This window comes from Alnus glutinosa, chromosome 11 (genome assembly GCF_958979055.1).
Source record: "Alnus glutinosa chromosome 11, dhAlnGlut1.1, whole genome shotgun sequence".
Taxonomy (NCBI): Eukaryota; Viridiplantae; Streptophyta; class Magnoliopsida; order Fagales; family Betulaceae; genus Alnus; species Alnus glutinosa.
In genome coordinates this window covers 23,515,416-23,542,589 of record NC_084896.1, presented here as the reverse complement: position 1 = coordinate 23,542,589, position 27,174 = coordinate 23,515,416, and the positions used below count along the sequence as shown (strand labels likewise).

Below are 27,174 nucleotides of genomic sequence, written 5' to 3'. Positions count from 1 at the left end.
TTAAAAATAATAATAATAATAAATAAGTTTATTTATTTATTTTTATTAAGATGAACACGTGTTGCTATCTTATTTGTTTGATGTTGCGCTAACATGACATTTAACAGAATCTGTCCAAAATTTTAACGAAATTTGACTCCAGGGATCGATTTGTAATTATAGTTTACTACAAAAACCTCTCATGAACTTTTTAAACCATATGGAGTGAATTGTAATTATGGCATACCACAGAAACTAGTGATACAATTATCACGATTGCAAAATTGATTAAAGATCATAAGTTATAAGTGAAATTTTCCCTCTCTTTTTTGGAAAAATACTATATACCATTTTTATTTTACTTTGTTGATGTAGCCCCACCATTGCTCTTGGATCAACCTTTGTTTAAGAAAACAATTCAAAAGTTGATTAGCAATATCACGTGAACAAAGTGAGATAAAAATATAGTGTATAACATTATTCTCTTTCTTTCGGTTTCCCCGATTGAGAAAATTTGAAATATATCATATCATATAATGGAACAAGGAGCAAGACTGATAATCAATCATAATTCCTAATGAAGCCGGGCAAATCACAATCTGCCTTGCCTGAATCAATTGCATTAGATATTTAATGTTTTTCTAAGGAGATGCTTCCTGCAACTTAACCTTTCTCAATACATTTTCACAATTATACGTGAAGCCTAATGGAGAAAAATGCATTAAGTAAAAGAAAAGGATGTTTAAACCAGAACAAAAATTTAATGAAAGGGGTTTTAGATGAAATATGAAATAGAAAATCAAATGATAAATTTACTCATATTTCAAAGGTTCAGAAAACAAGGTAAATTATGACTACATGACTGATCTCAATCCGATGAAAGTCCACCTCTTTCTATTTCTTTGTACACTATAGTTTCTACATTTTGGTGCGTTTTCTAAGTTAAAAAAAGGTGGTCAACATTGGCCACAAACCAGAATGTTCAGAAAACGGAAAGACTAATCTACATACTCCAAACTGTAAAAGAAAAGGAGCTGTTCACGGAATCTACCAGTTGAACAAGATTTGCTGGTAAGGTAAATCCAGCATCTGCCTGTCAAAGCTTCGCCTTACCATATTTACAAGCACAGACAACGTCAGCAAAAGACAAACATATAGCTGGCTCTTGAACATAAATGCGTGCCAGTTTTTTTATTTTCTGGTCAGTAAGTGCTCTGGTCCGTTGCTCCTTATCGGTCATTTTGAGAATTTATAATGTTATGTCAAGCTCGGATCATCTGCATATAATTTCAAGGTGAAAATATAGTCAAGAGCTTATAAAAACAAAAACAGAAACAAAAAGCAGACAAATGAGATGCAAGCACTGGCCATTAGAATGTTGGTATCCAGTAGGCAACTGCATTTTTTTTTCTTTCTTTTGGTTGGATCAGGCTACATGCAAGAAGAGCTTAAATTTACAAAAGTCAAATGCAGGAGTTAGGGAAACCCCAATCAAAAAAATGGAAGTCAAATTCAGGAGTTATGGAAAACCCAATCAAGAAAATGATAAGAATAGTGATGGGTTTGTTCACCCTTTGCATACATGCACTGGAGAGTACATTGCTGCATTAACTTGTGAATTGTCCAAATCAAAGTTCTATCTTCTAAAGTTTTACAAGCATTTCAAAAGGAAAACTTTAACATGTTTCGCAAGCCTACACCATTTAAATAATAAGCTTATAGAATCCACATCAAAGACAAACGGAGTAGAGTTTAGGGAAGAAAGAGATGTGAAAACAGTGAAAAGGGTAGAAAGAGAGAAAGTCATAGCCACAAACTAAATGATGTGTCAAATCATTTTCCATGCTGAGTTCCACCAAGAACTACTAACAGGTTGAAGATCATATATAGATACAAAAGCAATTCTGGAGAATTATGAAAAATTAAGGACAAAACTTTGCTCTTCTTTTGAACATCTGTAAATGGGGAACCTATTTTCTTCCATTTTATTTTTATCTCTTTTTTTTTTAACACTTCCTTATGGCCACAGGGAAGTTCCTAGATGAGCTTCTCAAGAATATCAACTCAAGCAAAATGATTTTTTTTTAAAAAAATAAAATAAAATAAAATTGGAGGGAGAAGTCGTGAAAGACAGTAATATAGGAATTTTACCATTTTCGGGTTGCTTATTCCTTTCAAAGTTTTCACTGCTGCTGCTGCAAAAGCTTGCGCCACTTCTGCATCAGCTTCTGCTTCCTCTGCTTCTCTTGCTGCATCTTCAGCTTCTGCTATCGCAGCTTCTGCCTCAGCAACTGCTTGAGCAGCAGCTGCAGCAGCCTCTTGTGGAGTCATAGTCCTCATCTTTTCTAACTCTAAATCAATCTGGGATTTCGTAAACATATGTGTATCATCCTTTTCAACTTTTGGAAAAACCCTCTGCCTTCCCTCCAAATGTAACATGGAAGAGTTTCTTCTTCTGTCAGAAAATGCTGGAGTAGGTGTGATCCTATACTTGCGCTTAACCTGTGAATTTAAAAATAACATAGCAATCATAACCCAAAAGTCATTTAAAACTTTTACCAGTCAGCAAAAGAACCACTTTTCTCAAAAATATATTCAAAGTTTCCACGTATTTGGCTAAGTTTTACATGGTCATAAGATAGTTTCTTTTCCTAATCAAGGTGAGGCTATTCAGTAGTTTCCTTAATGGTCTTGCACTTTAAGTACCAAACCAGAAAATTGTGCAATCATGTAAATTTAATTTCAATTAATGATCAAAATATCACTCAATAATATATCACCATAAACAAACCATATTTGCGTTTGGTTTGTTTTCAAGAATAACATATCACCACACAAAACCAAAATAAATGAATTCCAATAAGAATCACTACATGCTCTTATGCACTCATCTAAACTACAAAACATTTACTTCTCCATTACTAAACAGGTGAATCTAGGCAGCATATATCACATAGTTTATAGATATAAGTAACAAAAGAAGAAATACATAGTCAATGCATAAAGATTAGAAAAGTGAGATAAAGAAGAAAGCCAAATAGTAACCTAAGTCTCTTTTCTTTCTTTGTGAAACATCACCCAAAACCTTGATCCCCAAACCCAATAAAGCGCAAATTGTGAAGATGAAACAATGGGAATAGATGAACACTTAAAATAACCCAACCAAATAGTATCTTAAGTCCCTTATTGTTGACACCAACTCTTTATGGCACATATCAGACAGTATGACAACTCCATAGGTGCTCCATTAAAATTCCTTTATTTTTCACTTTCCCAAAAAAGAAAACCCATTATTTAGCAATAATGAAATTGAATATTCTTTGGCATTCACAGAAAGTAAGCAAGAAGAAGGCCAACATTGACTCAAGATGATCAAGCCACATATTTGCTATGTATTTACCTTAATCAGTCTCCCATTTGTTGTCAAATACTTTAACTTTGCTGATAATAACCTCTTAAAGTCTGGAGGTGCCCAATATTGTTCCTATAAAATAAGAAACTGCAACTCAACTGGTTTCAAAAGATTACGATGATAATACATGGATGGATATTAAAAAAAAAAATCTTCCCATCTACTGGGCAAACAAGCACTTGCATTATTACAAGTCCTAAAAGTATAGCACAACCAATGGGACAGCCCATGGACTGACAGCAAAAGTGACATATATTGTAATTGTGTAGGATGCCAAAGTTTCAAGTTCTATGATGACTCAGCGCAATGCACACATGTTGAATGGTGCCATTAACAAGTTGATGTGAACGGTGTCATAAAGAAACCACAAGAGGTAAAATGTCACAGCATTTGAAGCTCAGTTGAGCAAACCCTGCTAATTGGAATTAAGGTATGGGGTTTGAAGGGCATATGAGGTAAGGGGTGGGGAAATGTTAACGGGCAATTAGGTTAATTTAAGATCAAAGAGTCATGACACTAGGACTAGAAAATATCAAATAGTCATGACACTAGGATGTCTCATAGGACATCTACTCAAGAACAATATACCTCAACTTCCAATCTTTTCTTAAAAAAAAAAGAATAGACTACCTCTATGTACGTAGCAATATTTGTCTTATTAGAACCGCCGGGCTCCTTCAAGCTGGTAATAGCCTCAAATATAAGATTGTCCAACCTATAAAAATGAAATCAAAAGATAACATAGTATGAAACAAACACATATAATGTTTTTGATACGTAATAAAGACATATAATGTAAACATAAAATTTCTAATATTTCTAAATCATAGGTCCAACCCACAAAAATTACACTGCACAAAATAAATGGTATTTTTTTTTTTTTTATAAGTAAGAGATTTTATTAAAAAAAGCATAAGGCGCCCTAAGTATACACAGGAGTATACAAAAGAGCAACCAAAGCCAACCCAAAAAGAAAAGCAACAAGCTCAAAAGAGCAAAACCCTAAGACCCAAAAGGATCACCCAAAAAGCAACCCACAAACAAACCCAACTAAACCAGAAGGAAAACACCCAAGACCTGAAGACAAAACACCTCAATGACACCCACAAGGGCCTTTCTTTTTGCGAGCTATCATCTCGTCCAGGATGCCCAAGAACTCCTGACGGTTACCCTCATCCAACGCCCAATCCAAGGACAGCCTTTCCCAAAATTCAATACCCTTCTTCCGAACATCAGCCTCACACACAACATCTAATCTAACATTCCGTAAGGTAGGGTGTTGAGAGCAAGCCACTGGTTCGTCTGCCAGAGATGAAGACGAACCAGATGGTAACGGAGAGACTGCAGAATCTTGCACAGTGGAGTCCACCCCATCTCCTACCGGAAATGGGACAGATCCCAGCGGCGCTGCCGGAGAATGCGCCAAAGAAGCTGCCGGAGCCACCGGAAGGAGAAGAATCGGCTCTTTCAGAGTGGAGAACGAAAAAATGTCCAACCCAGACCTAGGAGAACCCTCTAAAATGTCCAGCGGAGAAACCTTTGAACCAACAGAGCTGGAACGGTTCGGCTCCTTTGATGGACGGAATGTTAGAGAACTCGGGACGAGACGGGCTAAGCGGAGTCCCTTGCGTCTTCGACCAGGTCCGACTCTAATCAAACGATCCAAGACTATTTTCACAACCCGGCCCAACGCCAAGTCAGACCCAATTCTCAGCTTGCTCCACGTGTTTCTCTTTGAACGTTCAAAATTCAAAATCGAAGGAACTAGAGTCTTCTTACCCAGCGTGTAAAAGGACCGGTCTTTGTCCAACAGACCGGACGCTGCTAAAATTCCAGGGAGGAGTAGTCCACTGCCGTTCTGATCTCTTCCCCTACACTATTCACCGACGGAAGAAGATCCAGCAAACACGACGTCACCGGCAAGTCAGACCCAGAACCCAGCTTACCGGCGACAGAAGCCGAGCCCGACCTCAACACCTCCACAAAGGAAGGTCCCTTCCAGTGAGGTCCCTTCAATAAATGGTATATTGAAAAGTAATCTAGGTAAAGATCCAAAAACAGTACTTGTTTGTCACCATTGTAAAATTTTGATATATCGAAGAAATTACATACATACATACATAAGGACTCTCCTTCGCCCAAGAAAGATTGATTGAATTATCATATCAAAAATTTGAAGCGTGAAGTGAAAAATGTCACAATTCTAATCTTATAATATTCTAACTTTCTAAGACTTGTGCAACATAATTCGAGGAATAACCCTGAAAACTTTCTCCCCTATAAATTTCAGCTATTCAGGAAAAAAGAGTCAAACTTTCACTTGCAGATATAATATCATGATGCTTAAAAGCTACAGAAACACAAAGGCACACGCACAACATAAGAAAAAGGAATATCAGAAGCAAACGTGGAGTATTAACAGAACTAGAGGTCCAACAACATTACACACCGATGTTTTAGATGCCTCATTTATGGGTAAAGCAAGATTGCTGCTGATATGAAAGTTTCCATACTTCCCACTACCTCTATCAAGTTAATTATGTTCCCTATTATAAATATGACAATGTCATTAATCTGAATCACATTAGCATAAGAAAATAGTTGGGCTTTATGAAGATAATTTAAAAAATAAAAAATAAACAACAAAAAAAAAAACGCCTGATCTAAGTGTCGAATCATCAATTTTGCATCAAAATATTTGAACATTATATATATATATATATATATATATATATATATATATATATATTGCTTACATATCAAATGCTAAGATTTGATGAAGCTGAATTTCCAGACATGATTAAAAAGAAATTGTTGCATTACGTAGTACAAAATGTCACTCGATAAAGAGACCCAAACTTATGACTATTTTCAAAATTTAGAATAGATACTCCCCTTTTGACATACCAACCTCAACTAGTACAATCAGTAACACAAATGTGGCTAAACCTAACAATTTTATCCCCCCCCCCCCCCCCCCCCAAAAAAAAAATAAAAAAAAATATATATATATATATATATATATATAGTAATGCCATGATTTTTTTTTCACCATGATTAAAGACAATCTAAGAATATCACACAAATTATCATGTAATAATATATGAAAGATAGTGAAATGGTGAAATGGCAATATACCAATTACAACAGTTGGTGGAATTCAAAATTCAAAATTACAATTTTTTTCCCTTTTTTATGAATAATAATATTTTTATTGAAAAAAGACAAAGCCCTTGTACATGAAGAGTACACAAGATGCTCTATCTGCTACTACAATCTATAAAACAAATCAAATCTACCAAATTCTCTGAGGGGAAAGTTAGGAACATATACAATAGCCAAATCCAGAAGATATCTCATAAAGGATGATTTAAGGAGAAGCACATTGGTCTCGCTATCCTCAAAGAACCGTCGATTTCTCTTTCCAAATGCTCCACATTAAGAAAGCGGAAATAACTTTCCAAATAGCCTCTCTAGGATGTCCTTGCCCTTGAAATTTTCAGCAATAGAGAAATTGTAGAATGTTACCAAGCATGACTCAAGAGGCCCCGAAGCTGTTAAGAACTAAGTGCCAGATGTTAGCAACATACTCACAATGGAGAAGATGATTAATAGTTTCTTCATCCTTATTGCAGAGGCAACACCGGTTAACCAGCTGGAACCCCCACCTTCTAAGATTATCCACCGTGAGGATTCTACTCAAAATCGTTGCCCATAAGAAGAAAGCAATGCGAGGAGGGGCTTTACTTTCTAAATGCTTTTCCAAGGGAAAGAACTGTTGTCACCTAATTGACCTAGTATAGTAGCTCTTCGCTGCAAAACCATGGCGACTAGGAGTCCACACCATACTATCCACTTCTTCCGGATGGGGATTCACAGAGTATAAAAGAGTAAGAAAAGAATCCAGAGATTCAATATCCCAATCATGAGCTACTCTAATGAAGCTAGGATTCTAAAGGGTGTAGGGACTGGATAGATCCATGTAATCCGACACCAAAGCCTCCTTTTTAAGAGCTACGGAATAGAATTCTGGAAAAGAACTCTTTAGAGCCCTTTCTCCGCACCATATGCCATGCCAGAAGCGAATGCGGAAACCATCCCCAACCTTATAGGGAACAAAATTGGAAAAAGCTCCCCAATTTTTCCTAATATTCCTCCAGAGACTCACCCCATAAGGACCTCGAGCTTCCTCTGAGCACCACTCCCCTCTCTAGATCCCGTACTTCAACACATTCACCTGCCTCCATAAAGAATCTTGTTCATTCCCGAATCTCCAAAGCCATTTACCGAGAAGGGTTTTGTTGAACAGAATAAGATTTTTTAAACTCAACCCCCCTCTTGGAATTGGGGAGCAAACAATCTTCCAATTCACCAAATACAACTTGTGATCCCCGCCTGGACTGTCCCACAAAAAGTACCTCTTAAGACAGTCTAGTCTCATGGCTATGCCCGCTAGTAAAGGGAAGAGAGAGAAACAAATATGTGGGAATACTAGAAATTGTACTCTTGATGAGAGTAAGATGCCCTCCCTTGGACAAGTAAATCTTCTTCCAACTCGCCAGACTTTTTTTCCATTTTCTCAACCACCCCATGCCAAATAGCTTTACATTTGAAGGGAGCACCTAAAGGAAGACATAAGTAACGCAACGGAAGAGAAGAGATATTACAACAGAGAATACTAGCCAGCTCCTCAATATGCGGGGCCTCCCCCACTGCGACTAACTCAGATTTATAAAATTACAATTATTTAACACACAAGCACCTTCGTGCAAAGTGAAATAAAATCACATCATGTACATTGGATCACTTAAGCTACCCATTTTAGAGTGGTAAAGGACCCATTGATGCCATGACAGAAACTGCTACTGGGCAGACCTATATAATACCTCATTTATAATTCTATGCCTATATAAAGCCGATTTCAATCACACAAGCCCTATATTTTCCTGTCTAGAGTAATGAGGACTAGTAGGTACCTCGACTATGGTTTAAGGCTTGTCTAAAGTCATCTTATCAAATGAAAGGCAGCAAGTTCTAGCACTTTTGCATTTACAAACAACTAAACAATTAGCAAGATGACAAAAAATTCAATTTCGTTAGCTTATTTCATCAATGCATGACATGATCAGAAATTAAAAATCAATGGGGTAGGGGGTGTGTGCATTGGTTTCTATAACTTGATGATTCATTTTGATGCGGTAACCCCTTTTCATGCTTGACCCGCATTAAACATACTTCTTAAGATTCCTCATGGCTCCAACTATAGGTCTCCCATCACTACATATGAGCCATTAAAAAAAGCTCTGCTCATGACATGAGATGCGATGTACGTATAAATAACACTTCAATAAGCTTCATGTAGGAGTTTCACCAGGGCAGATTTCAGAGTGCCACTGTTTTTATGATCTTTGAAGTTAAATCATCTTGACAAATTTAGCTAAAATTATTGATCCAAGCCTTGGGGATATCTTGTTCCAAACCATAGAGTATGAATACACAATCACATCAGAGAGAAAAAAAAGAAGTTAATGGCCCTCAACAGAACATATAACTGCTTAAGAGGAGAATAATTGTATGAGACAGTGGCACAGTGCGAGTAAAACTACTTTCCACATACCAGGTTCTGGAAATAAGACACTAAAGCATAAATTGATTAAAATGTCTAACCTTACAATAGATCTCTTTGAAGAGGCAACCTGCAGCGTATCATTAGAAACTGCAAGAGGCTTAGCATCCACAATTTCTTCGTCACTTGGACCAACAGAACTCAGAGACATGGAGTTCTCATCCTGTTTAGGTACCTGTGGAACCCTTTTAACAGCTAGCCTAGCCTTCTCTCGGGAGCCCCATCCATTTGCCATTACACTCATATTTCTCCACTTGTCCTGCCCAACAACAAAAGCAGATTATTTAGTACCTCTATGCTGAACTATACAATTCATCATAAACCTTTTGTTTCAGTTTTTCATGATGGAAACTGCTGAAAAAAATAAAGTGGCAAAAGTCTTTCAGATTCTCTCTTGGAATAAACTCTATCCAGTAAATTATGTCCAAAGAACCATACCTTGAGATCTACGTTTGAACGCAGATACAGGACACCGCTAAATTCTGGATCTTTAAGTATCGTACGCCATTTGCCAGCCCCATGCTTAATAACTCCAGCTTTAAGTGCTGCTTCCTCTTCTTGTGTCCATTTCTGCTTAGGAGCACCCATCAAGAGTAGTACAAAATATGCCCCAAAAGAATCTGACCTGCAGAATGGTGCTCCATATTACCACATGCACTCAACAGAAAGAAACTTCATACCATTAAAATATATAATCAAAACTCATAAGTAACAGAAAATTTAAGGCAGAGCAAAAAAAAAAAAAAGGCTTCTACTCAAAGACTAAAGAAATGTGTCTGGCAGCGAGCTGCGTGACACATATAGTGAGGAACACATATAGACAAACTTTTCTCAACGTTCTATGGGCTTCAGACCAACATATGTCTACCAGGGTGAACTCTCTCCAAGCTATATCAAACTCTATCAATCCGGACCATAAAACACTACTTCTATTTGAGCACATGGAAACCTAGAACTGTGTGGTGGATAGCAACACCACTAGTAAGAAACAGTTTGACCAAGCTTAGGAACTAAATTGGGTGGGAGATGCAAATGCTTTAACCATAACAGCATAGACAGCAATCAGTCCAGCATGAATATTATCCATTTTGCCAGCCATAACCCATTATACTACACCACCTGTAATGACAAAGGGAAAAACGCTAGCTACATCTGCGCTATTACACAAAAAATGGGGGGATTTGTAATACCCTGGTCCCGTATTGGAAAGATGAGTAGCCCACATAGAGTGTGTAGTTTATAAAATCATGAGTGCAAAGTCCCACATTGACTGGTTACTTTGTGAAACTAGACTTTCTAATAAATTCTAAGAAAACTCCAAATTGACTAGTCATTTTGGGGTGATAGAGCAGATATAGCTAACGCTTTTCCCTAAATCGTTACACCACCCATCAAGCATCTTCCTTCAGTTAAAAAACAAAGGATCATCCAAGAAACTTTAATCTAAGCACAATAAAGAGTCTACTCAGGATCATCTCTGCCATGCCAAACAACAGTTTCTATTCAAGTTTATTAGCCTGACGACCCTCAAGAAGATGCCAATGAGTAACCATGCCAATATGTGTTATTTCCACTTTGATATAACACATATTTATTGAAATTCATCCACCCAAACCAGTTTTTTCAGACAAACTTGAAAAATCATAACCACATTCAACATTTTCCCTTTGGTAATATCACAATTTCTTCAAAGCCTGGACAAAAGTTTCAACTATTGTTTCGTGACAAGCCACAATAACGAACATAATAACAAAACCCGATTTCAATACCAAAACATACTTCTTTCACAAACTATTATTGGGGAAAAAAAAAAAAAAAAAAAAACCTGAACTACAATTTAATAGCATTATGAATTGCAAAACTGTATACTTTTCACGACGAAAACCCCCCAATAACTTCAAATAAGCAATACAATTTCGAGAAACCGCTAGCAATCAATAACGAGCGCCAGGCAAACCCTAACAAAACTCTAAATTCACGATTCCGCAAAAAGATAAACTGACAACAAAACATTGAAATCAACCACGAAAATCATGCGGAAATTTTTGTTAAAAAAAAAAATTCATGCCGAATGAGAAAAATTACCAGACGAGGCACGATCAGGTACTGAAGAGAACGTTGACTTTTTGCTCCTCCCTTTTTTTTTGTTGTAGAAGTTGTGTTCGGTTTTTAGGGCATGAGATTTGAAATTCCGTTACGAATGGGAGAGAATTAGGGCATGGCTCTCTCTGTCTCTCTCCCACCCCCACTCTCTTCCACACAACAAGGCAATTTTTTATCTACGGCTTTTGTTAACGGTGCCACGAAGGCATCCCCACCCGTTAGATATTTTTTTCTGAACAAAAAATTGTATGATGAATTTCTAAATAAAAGCGCGATTTAAAATTATTTTCTTCTTTTTAAAAAAAAATTAATTAATTTTTACTGTTTAATTTTTTCATAAATTTGAAAGAGGTCTTTGTGAGTTTTTTGTCTAATTTTTTTTTAGTATCGAGTAATTATAAACGCAATACTCGTGTCTTTTTTATGTTCCTTTAATAATGATGTGATTTTTAAAATTATTATTTGATCAAAATTCATTAATAATTAATCAGAAGTTTAATGATGATTTCAAAAGTCACATTATTATTAGAGATACATAAATATGACGTTTAGAATTACTCGTTAGTGACACCTTGACATTTTTGCCACACCACCTTAAAATAATGTAATAAGGACCGGAATAAAGAAAGGTAGCTGGCGACCATCCCCACCGGTGGTTGAGGCCACTTATGTGTGATGGCGACGTAAGTGGTATGATTTATTGTTGTTGTTATTGTCCGAGAAAACACTTCCATAACGAGATTTTTTTGCTTCTTCTCAACACTTTGGGTTTGATTAGTTGGTTTGCTCTTTCTTAAATTCTCTCCGGATTGATTGGTTCAGGAGCCATCCTTTTGCGTGCGCCAAAGCCCATCGTAACTCTCTTTTTCTTTTCTTTTTTCTTAAATCATAGCAATTATATTAGATAATTAATAATTATAATAATGAGAAAATTTTGGCCATTCTGATTTTTAAAGTATATAATAAGCTTTGTTAGAACAGTTTTTTATTCGGTTCTACTAAGTCTTCGAGGGGTACCCTTCATCGATAGGTCCACACCATGAGCTGAAATTAAAAGAAAGATTAAACAAAAGAACTTGTCGGAGAGGGTTGGCGGGTGATAGTTCCGATGCCTAAGTTAGATGACAATCTGAGGAGTGGATAAGAAAGCAAGTGATTACATGTGTAATGAAAAACCAAAATGCATTACCTTTCTGTTTCCTCTCTTTAATTTATACCTATGGTGATGATGTCATACCATTCTTCTCCTTATATTCAGGCGGCTAGTCTTCTCTTATTCTTTCCTTGCCTACATTATGTAGCTTGAGCATTTACTCTTGCCCTTTTTCGTTTAATGCTCTCGGGGCTCTAGGAGATCCTTCAAGGGGTAGGTTTTGGTTAGTCGAACGATTCTAGCGATTGTGGAGCCTCCCGCAATTTAGGGTTATTGGCGGTTTGGTAACACGATTGATAAAATACGATGGCTTGCACCTCTTCAAGGACCACTATTGCCTCCTATGGTGTGGTCATCGCTTCCTCCTAAAGTAAGCAATGCTTGACCTTGGTCTGAAATCGATCTACTACCAATCAGCAAGCAAGGGCCCATTGTTTGGATGGGCTTTTGGATGTGAGCTGTAACTGTCAGGCCCTTGCCCTAACAAGCTTCAAATGCATTAAAGACAAACCGAATCAAAATTATATTATTATTATTATGTAGCTCATCAACCAAATCAAACCAATTGAGTCGATTGGTGTTGTTCTGAGTTCCTCACTTCTTTCCATTGTTCATTTCTTTGACATCCCCAATTCATGATGTGCTTTGATGGTTCTCTTTTTCATTTTTTATTCAAGTCATGATGGTTATCTTTTACATGTGCACTATTAATCCACGTGGCACTCACCATGTAAAAAATTAAAACGTGGATGATTACGTGACAATCTACATTACACTTATTTTTATAAAATATATGTGAACTATCATGGAATTTGTAACAAAATTATAATACCCAAAACATTTAAAAAAAAATGACATTTATCGAAGGCTTTTTAGATAAAAGTAAAGAATTCCAAATTAAAGTTATTGCACCACCGATCATAATTATTGCAAGAAAAATAGGACATGATCAACGTAAATCTATGATTTTTTTCTTCCTAGCCAAACAAAACCGTAAACTATTTTTTCGACTCTGAACTTCTCTTTCTTACACGCACTCTCTCGCATTGCGTATAAGAACACGAATGCGGTTTTGGCTGTCCAAGTTTGTTCCGTTCCGCCCAAAAAAAAAAAAAACGTGTAAGTGTATGATTCGCTATTATAAAGTTTGCTACAATGATGGAAGCTTCACAACAGAAGCATGTAAAGCAACCAACCTAATATTCTTGACCCTTGAGAGATGCTCTACAACCTATGTATATAATTACCCGGAGGCCGAAAGGCCAAAAGGCCATAGCAGTATAATACACCCGTACACGCAATCACCAGCCTTCCACTAACCATGGTTACCCACCAAAAAAATAAAATAATAAAAAACAAAAAAGATTTCTTCGTCCTTAAGGAACCGATTCCGTTGGCTGGCCTTCTATGCCATGAAAGCTCCCCAAGTCCAACCCATAAACAGCCGAAAAATGATTATTGTATAATTTTCATACAATTTTTGTCCAATTTTATTTTTTTTTTTCGAGAAAATGACTTTGTATTTTTCTCTACAATGGTTTCGTCGTTTTTTGAATAAAAAAGTGCCATGTAGAAGTGAAACAACACACGTTGGACAGCCAACGGTTACCTGCAGTTACATGCAGTATATAATGTAACAACGGTTACATAATATATAGGTTGTACAAAAAAACAATACACTGCAGCATTGTTTTTCTAATAAAAAAGGAAAAGACAGAAAAATGTCTTTGGGAAAAACATACGGCAGTATGTGTTTTCTGAATATGTGGAAGGCATTTAGACTATGAATAGTATGGGTATTGCTTTAGTGGTATGCTCTATCACCGAGAGCATAATTCAAGAACAAAACACGTTGAACAACTACGTAAGATCAAATTTGTTTCGGTACATGTCAAGGGGCAGAATTATCCCGAGATATGGGGTTTGGGAAGCTTATCTTGGAGGGCGATACTCAAGTGATGGTGCACGCGACTAACGAAGAGGGTGACTGTCCCGCAAGCTATGCTAGTATCATTCCCAATACTCAGGGGATTCTGCACTCGTTTTCTTCATGGAAGTTTTTATTTATTATGCGTGAGTGTAATTTTATTGCTCACAGTTTAGCCCGTGTGGCTGTAACTCAAGATCTTTTTCAAGTTTGGATTGAGTCATTCCCGAACTCGGTTTGCAACTGTGTAAGTTGCTAATCAAGGGAGTCTTTCTCTCGTTTAATGAATTCTACGAATGTTATCAAAAAAACAGTTATTTTCGGTACAATTCTAACAACTTTTTTTTAAAAAAATAAAAAATTAACTATTGGATATATAAGATCCACATTTAGGAAAACAGATCTTATTATTAATTTGACAAAAAGAGCTACCGCACCCCTCCATTTTCATTCACCAAATAGCAAATACTATAGAGTCCATGCCACATCAGTTTTAGCGGATGAAAAATCGAGTACTTATCCAATATATAGCATTTCTCCTCTCCGGTCAATTAAAACATTTTGAAAAACATCAAAATCTCTTGGCTCTATTGAATATTTTTAATCTTAGATTTAAAAATAACAATTTTAAAATATGCTAAACGCTTTTAACAAATGCACCATTTGCATGCAATTTAAAAACAAATAAAAGCATGCATTTTTAAATTTTAAAAATGAATTCTGTCGCCAAACGCAATCTAATTAAGATATAAAAAATGGCAATTTTGAATCTTTACAAAATTTATATCCAAAAAAATTGAAAGGAGAAAACAGGGATAGGAATTGAAATGAAAGCCACGAACGTATACATTACAACAAGTAGTAAAGAAAAGGTTCACTTCCAAGCAAAAGTTCATATTATTTATATAAAAGATAAACAAACATTAATTGGAAATTAGCACAAACATATTTGACGAATAGATTGGGAATCTGTTCAATCTGAATTGTCTACGTGGCATGACTCACGGCTCCATTTTTGCTGCAATGTTTCTCATCAGAAGCAGGCATCCAAGAGGCAGCAACAGCACAAAGCAGCCAAACTGCATGCAAATTAACACCCAAATTAACCAACCACTCATAACTACTTCATTAATGCGAGATTAACATAAACAGGCAGTTAATTCAGACAAACAACGGTAATTAATTGAAGCTAATTTTGGGTTTTCATTTTTCAGTTCCAAATTGGGATCGCAAATATATCTATTTTAGGGCTGATCTTCAAAAATATCCAAAAATCTAAAAATATCAGGCAAAAGACAGTTCATGGAACCCCCATCTTGTTGACTCGTTCCAAAACGAGGAGACCGGCCCGGATCGACCCGGATCTGGGTCAACGGGCTCGGTCAACGATTCACAGAGAAAGAAAGAGAGAGTCGGAGAGAGAGAGAGAGACGTACCAGCCTTCCATGAGGCCAGTACTGCTACTCTGTTGTTGATGAGGAGGAGGCTGCGCGTACTGAGGGGCGTAGGCCGGAGGATATCCCTGCTGGGGAGGGTATCCTTGCTGGGGAGGGTATCCCGCCGGAGGATAGCCCTGCGCGGGATATCCCGGTGGCGGATATGCGTCCTTGGGATACCCGTCTGGCGGATAACCTAACAAAACAAAGAAAACAAAGAAACAGAGATCCAGAGTCAGATCCAACAAACAAAACCCCCCCCACAAAAAAAAAAACGCAAAACCCACAAATCCGTATCGATATAAAAGCAAGATTTACGAAGATTAGATTGGAGGGGTGACCTTGTTGGGGAGGGACACCGACAGGGGGCTGTTGCTGGTTGTAGTAACTCATTCTCTCTCTTCTTGACGGCCGGAAATCCGAGATCTGGTTCTGGTATTGAATTTTTCTTTGATAGAAAGTGGGGTTATCTTTGTTTTATATGTGTGGAAGAAGAGGAAGAAGAAGAAGAAGAAGATTGGGTAGTGGCCTCGTGGGGGAGTTGCAATCGAGACAGGTCTGTTTGGTATTTTTCGTGTTAAATAGATTTTTTGAAGGATTTCAGTTAATTCCCTCAAAAAATGCGATAAGCAGGTGGCACCAGCAGGGGCTGAGATTGGCTCGTCCAATTTCGAAAGCTTTTTATGGTCCATCCTGTCTCTTGCTTTAAATACATGATCGCCGTGTCCATTGCGCGTCGTTCCACTTTGTCGTTTTTATCAGCTTTTGGCTTTGTTTGGCAAAGGCACGCGATGCATCTCTTAAAAATTTTAACAGAATTTAACGTCAGGAATTGATTTGTAATTATTGTATACCACGAGATTACGAGAACTTCCTATAAACTTTTTAAATCATAGGAATAAAAAATAATTATAGCATACCATAGGGACTAACGGTGTAATTTTCCCTTGTTTGGCAGAGGCATGTCATGAACAGAGTAATGCTTTAAGTATAATTCATATATTTTTTTCACTTTTTAATATTTTTTAATAATAATTATCATTAAAATATTCTCTCTTTTTTTCACTTTATATATCATATCAATAATTTTTTTATTATTTAAATAAAAAAATTTACTATAATATATTTTTTTTTTTTTTCACTTTTCTATACAAGTCCTTTTTACTTTATATTACATTATCACTTTTTATTAGTTTCAAAATTAATAACCCACTACTCTGTTCTGTACAAACATTTGCCAAGTAAGGCCTTTATCTTCGGCTCACGAAAACTGTTCTACTTAACCTTTTTTTTTTTTTAAGTTATGAAACTTTGATTTATTAATCAGGAAAATAGTCATACATAAATTTTTTCCATCTAAAATTGATTTATAATATGTTTAATCACAGCGTTAACTAACTCATATACAGTAGGATCTGTAACTCTATTTTTTTCTTTATAGATGAAAAAAAAAAAAAAACCGTGCGAATAATTTAAATTTTTTTGGTTTTATATATATATATATATATATTTATAAATGTTTTCAATTTTGGATTGTTTGGCGTTGTAAAATGCCTATACGTCTAGCAAATTAAGAGCATGTTTGAGATTATGTTGAGAAATAGAATTTTTATAGTCAAAGAACTTTCGAGAAAAAGCTTTATTTTTCAGCTTTTCCCAAAAGTATATTTTGGACTTTTTTGATATAAAAAAGTCAATAAAGTACTTTAATTTTTTTTTACCAAAACAAACCCATTTTTATTTTGTACAACTTTTTATTCATTAAAGGTATTGAATGAAAAGATAAACATATAAAAACTTAAAGCGGAATAATAAAATAAAAATAATGAATTTTACGTGGTTCGATCTATGACCTATGTCTACGTGTAAAACTTTAAGGGCAACGTTATACTCTTGTTCACTTGATAATTTTATAATACAAAATACTCATATTTGTAGGATAATTGATACAAATAAATATAATAATCAAATCAATCAATTATAATCAAACCTATAAAAGGTAAGTAACATGTAATACCATATTAATATATTTCCATTTAATATGGAAAAATATATTCTCTAACATGTATAACATCTTTTAGGATGTATTTTTTTTTATTTTGGTTAAAAAAAACATTCTGATGCGCTATAAAGGTGAATATAGTTTTATTTTTTATTTAAATATTTTGTGTTAAAAATATTTTTAATTCTGATTAAAAAAAAAAAAAAAGAGGAAAATATAAGTGTGACAGGTGATATGACTGATATCAAACGCACCAGTAGTACTTCCATATTTCCGGTGTTCTTAATATCGTAGATAGACTCGACTGCTTGCAAATCCAGAGTTTGACCAATTAACAACATCCAATCAATCGACCACTAATTTGATTTATTTAAGGTTTTGGGAATTCAAATTCACACGACAGAAGTTCCCGTTCACATATGTGTGTATAGTGTGTGAACGGGAACTTCTCTTTTACTCTCTCCCCATCTATTAATTTAATTAATTTAAACTTTTTTCACATGTTAGTCTCTCTTTTAATATATTAAACTATGAAGGTTGCTTCAGCATTATTGAGAAATATTAAAAAATAAAGAAAAAGAACAAAAAGGAGAGGAATATCTTGATCAAGATCGTATGAAATTATTAGACTGTTCTACCAAATAGGTTTCCTCAAATCCTACTTGTCGTTTTGGAATTTTAAAAAAAAAATAAAAAAAATTAAGATTAAGTAATGATTTAAATGCCGTAAGTAAAACTACAAAATAAAATTAAGTAATGATTCACTAATAGTAAATATACAATTTTCTACTACTTTGTCTATGTGGCAAGGTAGTCCCTCACCTTAATTTATTTTTAAAAAATAAAAAAACTCAAAAAGTAGTGAGGGACCACCTTGCTACATAGGTAAGGTGGTAAAAAGTTGTATATTTAGGTGGCATTGAATCATTATTCAATAAAATTATGTAATTTTTTTTAGCGGGACATATTTAATTATAATTTGTTCCATTAGAAAGACAGAGAATCAAATTAAATTTTAGACTTAAGCCAAGTCCCTTAAAAATAATGTAATGTACCTGACCTAGCTGTGTCCTAATCATTGTTTTCAAATTAAAGTGAGCATAATTAGGTGGAATGCTCAAATTAATTAATTAATAATAATAATAATAATAATATATTTGTAACATGTTTGGCGGACGGCGTCATCTTTGAGATATTATAAAAATCACAATGAGCTACGTTGTATTCTGTCCAGAATGAGCCATTTGGCGTAGTAACGGTGTGTCGGTGTGTGACGACAGTGTAAATAAGTTTAGGTATAAGTAGTATTTAAAAAATTATCAATATTCTCTCCAGGTAAGCAAAAAAACCAAAATAATCTTTAAAAAAATTCACTAAGGCAAAAATACCGATATAAATTAAAAATAAAAATAAAAATAAAAAATGACGCACCCCCTTTGTCATTGGGAGTAGTTTAGTCGCTCCTTCAAATAATTTTGTTTTTTTTCGGCGGTGTCTAAAGCTCGGAGGTAATTAATGGCCTCGTGGATTAAAGTTCAGTAACTCTAATAACTTATTTGTTGTTAGATTTCGTAAAAATGACCTTCTAGTTATAGCATCACATGGCCACCGGGGTGGTTCAAGCCGCCACCTCTTTTTTTTTTTGATAAAAAAAATTATAATGTGTATTTTTATCATTGGATGAGATACTAACAATTTTTTATAATTTGGAGGGACATTATTTCAATTAAAAGATTTAAACAAAAATTATAATTAAGTGATAATTTGAGGAGATTACTTAAACTTTTTCATTTTTCTTCTATTTTTAGTCGAACCAATAAGTTATTGGATCATCGACAACTTAGTTAAATAAATAAAAGAAAACTGCAACATTTACCATTTTATTTTTCTCTCAAAAGTTGATTTTCAAATAATGTGTCAATCATGGATGTGATCTAATATTTTAAAAAATGTGTCACATCACTTAAAAATCAATCTTGAACAAAAAAAAAAGAAAAAAAAAAGAGAAGTAAAACATTTCTCTAAATAAAAAGGGAAATTACATATACCCCTCAAACTACCACTCTATAGTCAATGTGCCACCCAAACTACCAATTGTGTTAATGTCCCATTCTAAACTATAAAAAAATGTCAATGTCCAACTTAAAGCCAACAAAAAGATAAAAATAACCCTAAAAAAGTTTCAATAAGACAAATATATTATTACAAATTAGAAAAAAACTAAAAAAAAAAAAAAAAAAAAACGGATTTTTTTTTAACAATTAAAAAAAAAAAATTATTTTTAAAAAAGGAAATAAAAATTCAGGGGGTGGCCCAAACTGAAAATTATATAAAACAAAATCTTAAATTGAAATTTAAAAAAAAAAATGAAAAACCTAGGTTTTTATTTTATTATTTTTTTTTTCTTTTTTTAAAATTTTAAATTTTGTTTTTATGTAATTTTAAGAATTTTTATAATTTTATATAAGGTATTTTTGTCCAAACACATTGACTTTATTTAATAATTTAAAGATAAACATTAACATAATTGATAGTCGAACATACACGGTAACAACTTAGCGGTAATTTAAAGGAAATCCATACTTTTTTTCAAATAAAAACGTTGCCTGTCATGGTTGGCCAATAAGCAGAAAAATAAAATAAAATAATAATAATAATAAATCATACGGCACCTCGAAGCAATGTATCACGTGGTCTGCGACTCTTTTTATTCAAACTCGAAAAAGGCAAGAAGAAGGGGGTTGACGGAGTCAGCAAAGTTGACACGCCTTGCACTCTTCGCATAGTCTTTTGGCTGTATTCATATAATAAAAAGTATAATATTGTACTTGTTTTGCTTATTTTGCCCTAGATTTTTTTTTTTTTTTTTTGCTGCTAAATATATATAATTCAAGAGCACTTTGTGGAATTGAATATATTGGGACGGAACATTTGGTCCTACATATTCTTTAAGAGTAATGCTACATATCATCTCTTTATCCCCCAAAATTTATGTGGCTCTTAAAATTACCATTGGATCAAAATATAATAATGATCTGTCATAAATTCAATAGTGATTTTAAGAGCCACATCAATTTTAGGGGAACAAATGGATGATATGTAGCATTACTCATTCATTAAACACGATTTTTTGATTTTCAAATTTGTCGTTATTCAAATATCAAAATCAGTCAAATAAGAAGATTCCATCTTTAACCAGCGCTCGCTAATCAATGCACACCGCTACTGTTTGTTTTGAAATAATGTATATATTATTACACGGTGAATATGTTACGGTGTCGTTCAAGAATAGATCGAAGATAATTATTTAAAAATATTGGTTAGTATTTTGTGACGGGGCTCATTAGTTTTTAGTTTTTAATTTTTAAAATAATGACTGATATAAATTTTTTATGGACACTGCTATATCAACCCGATAAATTGGTAGCGTGTAATATTTACCATCTAGGATTACTCATTGATAAAACTTGCTTATAGAATGAATGTATGTTTTGGTAAACTATTAATAAGATTAGGTTTGACCTAAATGAAGGTCAAGGGCCCAAAATGGTCTTTTTACCTAAATTTTCGCCAATCCAGCTCATTGCTTAGATGGAAAGGAAAGAAAAATTTGCTGGGAATGCTCTTTGGTTTTCCATATATATATATATATATATATTAGAAAGTCCACATATCTTCCTTCCGGTAGAATGCACAAGATTTTTTCCGTCTCAAATGAAATGGATGGTTTCCATTAAGATTGAAAATTAGTACATTTAACGGTTTATATAATTTCACATTAATTAATTTTTTTAAAATACATGTCAATGATAATTTTTTTTTTTTAAATTGAGAGGATCTATGTCCGCTCAACTAAACCTTGATTGTCAATATCATTCTTAAACTTTGAATTGCCACAATGTCTATCCAATTTATTTATTTATTTTTTTTAAAAAAATGGTCAATATTTTTTAATGACAAAAATACCCTTAATAAAAATTTAATTTTTTTTTTAATCTTTCCTTTGGGACTTTTTTAAAAACCATATGAAATTGCAGAGGAGATGAGGAAGGGGAGGTGAACTCGTTGATTAAGTGGGGTAGGTAAAATAACTACAGAATTTATGAGAGAGGGATATAACGGTGGCGACCAAACGACGTCGTACACAGAACTCTCGGGTCAGAGTTTTTCATCGAAGAAAGTGATAGAGAGCGAGAGATGTGTTGGCGAAAGAAATTCACTCAAGTCAGACGTCAAAGAGGGGGATTCAGCCCAAGGCACCACAAAGGCACAAACTATTATAGGCAAGGGTCAAGAGTTAAAAAAAAAAAAAAAAAAAAAAGGGAAAAATCTTATTTAATTCTTAGATTTTTATTTTATTTTAATTTAGTCATTGAATTTTTTATTAATTTTAATAATATAGTTCTTAGGTTTTGACACAAATTTTAAATAGGCCCCTTTATTACTTTTTTTCCTGATCAAGATTAATAATTTGTCATATTTTATGTGTGTCTCAATTGACATATCAACGTCCATATTAGCACATAATATCAATGCCACATCATTAAATGCCAAGCCATCCATAGGAAAAAGAAAAGAAAAGAAGAAGACTCAACTCTATAAACAAAAAACCCTCTTCTTCGTCATCTTAATCTTTTAGATTTGCAACATTAGATAGAAAACCATTAAATTTGATGCTGACATGGACATTGATATTGTATTGGGTGCTAACATGAACCCTAGAGTGTCAAATGAAACACATGTAACAAATGAAAAATCGTTAACTTTGACATTAAATTAATATAAGGATCAATTTAAAATTTGGACAAAACCTGAGGACCTTATTTTTTAAATTGATAACCTAGGGACTAAATTCAAATCATATGAAAACTTAGGGACTAAATATGATTTTTCCCAAAAAAATAATAATAATAATTATATTATTGGTTTTTGTAGTTGACTTAAATTACAAATCGTTATTTATAGTATCAAAATTAATTCAGAGATCTCTGTGTCGCCACATGTGATAACAATCAAAATTACAAATCGCTCCATATGGTAACAATCAAAATTTATATTTTTTTTTATTAAGATCGACATATGTCGCCATTTTATTGGCGCTTGCGTGGCACCTAACAGAATATGTCAAAAAATTTAACGGAATTTGATTCCATTGAGCGATTTGTAATTTAGGCCAACAACAAGAAATAATGGTGCAATTTTCTCTAAAAAAAAAAAAAAATTGTTCTAATGAACTAGCGGGCATGGCCTATACCGGTCCCCCCTCCTCCATCCTTGCACGACACCACACCCTGGCAGTGCGGGATGCAGATATAGGATTCCCTTCAAGTTATTTGATTATAAAATTACTTGAATTTATGTAGTTTCTTATATCAAAAGACTTGTAAAATATATCTATTAAAAGTGTGGCATGTTATTGAGACAGTCAAATAATTTTCTCGTATGTATCATTTTTTAAGCCGTTCGATGTAAAGAACTTCGTGGATTTACATAATTTCAGAATTTACAATTTCTTTGAAACGATAAGGGATTTTGATATGGCATTGCGTGGGTCTTCAATTTTTATTTTTTTTTCCTTCTTTCAAATTCTTATAAAGTTCGAGAAACATTGACAATCAGGTGATCATTTAAAGAAGATATGTGACTTTTTTCTTATATATAGTATTTAGCATTGCTCTCTCTCTCTCTCTCTCACACACACACACACACACACACATATTGGGATAGTTACCTTTTATTTTCATGAACTATCGGCCATTGTTAATATGCCATCATGAACTGACTCCCTCACTAGAAGAGAGCATTGTACTACCATTTACATACTAAAACTTTCATTCTGTTAGGGAATCTCGTTAAAGCAGACAAAATATTATATTTTTAGATGTTAAATTTCGTTTAAAGACAAAAATACTCACAAACAATAATTTAATAAAAAATATTAAACTTAAAAATACAAATATATATATATATATATATATATATATATTTAAAAAAGAAAAAAAGAAAAAAAAATAGAGGGGGTGGCCTGCGAGCATTGAAGAATGGGCCGTAATGAACCTATTACTAGGCTTCAAGTGGAGGAATTTTCAGACCAGAAAAAAGGTTGAGGAAGTTTTGGGCCTATTAGACTTTGCTTCGAAGCTAAAAGGTTAACCAGAGGTTGGGCTTAAGAACAGAGAAAATTCAATTTGATTCAAAATCAAAAGGCCCCCTCCTCATCACCTTAGAAAATATTTCGGAACTCTTATGGGCTTTTTGGGAATTTACCTTTTCCATCACAGTTTTTTATTTCACCAATTTAAGACTATTTTTAAATTTTTAATATAAAACTTTTGTCAATTTTTTTCACGAATAAATAATAAAAATGACATCAAAATATTATTATGTTCTTCCTATTAACAAAAAAAAATACATACGAGGTCGCCATTAGGGTTGTAATTCAGGTTCAAGGGTCGGGTTCGTATCATGTCAAATTAGATCAATCCAAAACCGACCTATTTAATTAAACGGTTTAAACTCATTAACCTTGATACCACCCGTTTAAATAAATGGGTATCACGACACAAGCCGCATAGCCTATTTAATAAACAGATCGTGTTGACTTAACTCGAACACGACCCATTTCAATATGCTTAATATATACGAGTTAAACTGACCCAAATACTCTGTATGATCTAATTAACACAATTTCTTATCTTATAAGCATAAATTATAATAGTTATATACGTTCACAACTAGATTCATCACAATCAATATCCAATTAACCATAACCATAATTAATAAACATAACTCAACTTCGCAATGTAATATCCAATTAGAATAATAATACAGCCAAATAAAATTCATCTACATAAACGAATACATAACAATAAAAAAAACAATATCACATACATAATTGGATTTACAATTTAGGGTTTTAATTTTTTAATTGGGGGCGACTACAAGGGTTAGAGAGAGTGGCTTGCCACCCCTCTTCATGAGTTTATGAGTTTATCTTCATAAACTCATGTCCCAAATTTCTTTTTAATTTTCAATATATTTAGTCGATGTGGTATGCTTAATTCACATTTAATTTAATCTTAATTAAAAACATAAAAAATAGTGAATTGAGCGCGACATGTCAGCTAAGTATGCTGAAAAAAAAATGTTAGAAAAATAGTCTCTTTAAGGTCAATTGTTGTTTTCTAGGTAGTTCATGACCTAATGGGATTATTGTTCACCAATATAATCCAACTAAATGGAAGATAGCATGGTTGGTTGGTGCACCTTCCTTTGAACTGCATCTTCCCCACAAACACACCCGCAGAAGAATTTAACGACTATAAGGACATTAAGGAATCACATGCCAAAAACAGAGAAATTAAGCCTACAGGCTACACACCCTGATATTATATATATATATATATATATATATATATAAATATAGGATAGCAATTTAGAAATATTAAAATTATGGAGGCAGGGAAAAAATGACTTAATTCAGTCAATATAATGGCAGTTTGGACAAAAATGACTTGGGGCTAAAGAAATTGCAACCGGGACCAACATAATTATAAGATATATTGTATTTTATTTTTAAGTTTTTAAGTGAAGATCCAAATCCATAATTATAATAGTGTAGGTTATGAAATGAAAAACAAAGAACCATACGCCAAAGAAAAAACTGAACATGGAATAACTTCAAACATTTGGTTCCTTCTGCTCTACCTAATAATAAATTAATGCTCTATTTGTTTCGATGTAAAATATTTTCAACGAAATTATTTTTCAGAAAATATTTTATAGGGTTTGGCATGTACGAAAAATCACCAATGACGTAAAACGGAATTCGGTGACGTCCGGCCGTCGTCGCTGGATTTCGTTGAACTAGATTCTGGCCGGATTCCGACAATTAGATACTAAAATTCGAAGATCTTCGGCGATAGAGTCGGACTACCAAGAAACTCCAATGCCTGGCAGTGGCGGATTTCTACAAATGTGCGTGCAAGAATGAAGAATTTAAATTCAGAAAACGATTTACTTTTTCTAAAAATTAAAGAGACTTTTACGGTCAGATTTAAAATGATTTTCGTTGATCATTATTTTTATCCCACTAAACACCAAAAAAATGCCTAAACAAATGGAGCATAAGCATACCATTTACCAATGAATTTAGAAGCCGTGATGTTTTAACAAACTTGATTTTTTTTTTGTCTTATGAAGTTTTTGTTTTTATTATTATTTTAATAATTGAACTTTTCGTATGCAGCTTTTTAAAACAGTGTCAATTTCCAACTATTTAGATTAATAAATGTTATGGAGATTATTATAAATGTTAAAGTGTCCCACATCCCTAAGATTTTCTTCACCTGAACACTTTATAAGCCATGATGTCCACTCCTCTAAAATAAAATAAAATCAATTGTATTATTTTATTTCATTAATTTTCGGCAACATCTGAATATTGAAATGAGTTGATGCTAATAGGCCATAACATTATTATTATTATTATTATTATTATTAAAATAAGACAAATTTTCTCTTTATATTAATTTTTTTATTTTAATTTTGTGAATAATATACCTTCAAGAAAACATTTTGGAGTACACGGTATGGCAACAATGTTATGAAGTTATGTTAAAATAATAATTAAATTATGTTATTATACATAGTCGTCAACTATCCTTCCATTCTATCTAAAATTTAGATATAAACTCTCCAGAACATCTAAAAATAAATAAAAAAACTCCACAGAACGACACCACCCCAATTATGAACCCCACTTTTTATTTATTTATTTATTATTTTTATTATTATTAAAAAAAAAAAAAACAATCAAATCGAACTATATATGCATTTTTTGACTAGGTCGTTCAGGGAGTCTTCGACTTCAGCTCAGGTCGCCCATCAAAACTTATGCATAATGGAATTAATTAATGTCCTTTTATATATATATATATATATAGAGAGAGAGTGTCTTAAGTCTCATTTGGTTTGCGGAATGACTATTCCATTAGGAAAATAAATAGAAGGTGGCGGAATGACTATTCATAATCTTTAGTTTGGTAAGAATACATAGATTTTAATTGGAATTCAATCAAAATTACTAAAAAAACTCCACATTTTTTTAAAAAAAAAATTGAAAAGAAAATCAAATTATTAAAAAAAACAAAACAAAACAAAAAAATAAAAGAAAGAAGAAAACCCATGGGTGGCCGACCACCGATTCGCTTCGAGGGTGGCCAGGCCACCCCCAAAATACTCGTTGGGGGTGGCCGCGAGGGCACCACCCCCGACTCCATATAGGGGTGGCCGACCAGCCAGTTAAGGGTTTAGTTTTTGGTTTTTGGTTTTTTTTTTTTTTTTTTTTAAATAAAATATAAAATAAATGGTTTTTTTTTTTTTTTGGAAAATATTGCATTTACCCAATGAATACATTTTGAGAGGAATAAGTATTCCTCTTCGTAAAGGAATATGTATTTCAATTGGAATACCTATTTCAAGGAATAGATCCCTACCAAACAAAAGAATGACTCATTTCATTATAGGGTTCTATT

The 27,174-nt window shown here is 33.6% G+C and overlaps 2 protein-coding genes across 2 annotated transcripts; both read right to left on the bottom strand.

Moving 5' to 3' along the window:
• Window positions 1–771: 771 nt before the first annotated feature.
• Window positions 772–11,292, bottom strand: LOC133881441 (telomere repeat-binding factor 1). The gene is made up of 7 exons (XM_062320371.1): window positions 11,103–11,292; window positions 9,456–9,642; window positions 9,059–9,276; window positions 4,022–4,106; window positions 3,380–3,463; window positions 2,131–2,481; window positions 772–1,256 (listed from the first exon to the last, which is right to left on the bottom strand). The coding sequence occupies exons 2-7, from the start codon at window positions 9,603–9,605 to the stop codon at window positions 1,242–1,244; spliced, it is 903 nt and encodes a 300-aa protein (XP_062176355.1). The 5' UTR covers window positions 9,606–9,642; window positions 11,103–11,292; the 3' UTR covers window positions 772–1,241.
• A 3,730-nt stretch (window positions 11,293–15,022) lies between these two features.
• On the bottom strand, window positions 15,023–16,305 carry LOC133882540 (cysteine-rich and transmembrane domain-containing protein WIH2-like). Its single transcript, XM_062321737.1, has 3 exons — window positions 15,978–16,305; window positions 15,637–15,832; window positions 15,023–15,279 (listed from the first exon to the last, which is right to left on the bottom strand). The coding sequence occupies exons 1-3, from the start codon at window positions 16,027–16,029 to the stop codon at window positions 15,234–15,236; spliced, it is 294 nt and encodes a 97-aa protein (XP_062177721.1). The 5' UTR covers window positions 16,030–16,305; the 3' UTR covers window positions 15,023–15,233.
• Window positions 16,306–27,174: the final 10,869 nt, after the last annotated feature.

What these genes read in the sequence shown, in the direction of transcription:
- LOC133881441 (XM_062320371.1), bottom strand. Translation starts at nt 9,605, where the DNA reads ATGGGTGCTCCTAAGCAGAAATGGACACAAGAAGAGGAAGCAGCACTT. An exon ending in GTTCAAACGTAGATCTCAAG is followed by an intron (nt 9,277 to 9,455) that starts GTATGGTTCTTT and finishes GTTGTTGGGCAG; the next exon opens with GACAAGTGGAGAAATATGAG. An exon ending in TCAAAGAGATCTATTGTAAG is followed by an intron (nt 4,107 to 9,058) that starts GTTAGACATTTT and finishes TCATTTTTATAG; the next exon opens with GTTGGACAATCTTATATTTG.
- LOC133882540 (XM_062321737.1), bottom strand. Translation starts at nt 16,029, where the DNA reads ATGAGTTACTACAACCAGCAACAGCCCCCTGTCGGTGTCCCTCCCCAA. An exon ending in CGGTGTCCCTCCCCAACAAG is followed by an intron (nt 15,833 to 15,977) that starts GTCACCCCTCCA and finishes TTGTTTTGTTAG; the next exon opens with GTTATCCGCCAGACGGGTAT. An exon ending in ACTGGCCTCATGGAAGGCTG is followed by an intron (nt 15,280 to 15,636) that starts GTACGTCTCTCT and finishes ATTTGCATGCAG; the next exon opens with TTTGGCTGCTTTGTGCTGTT.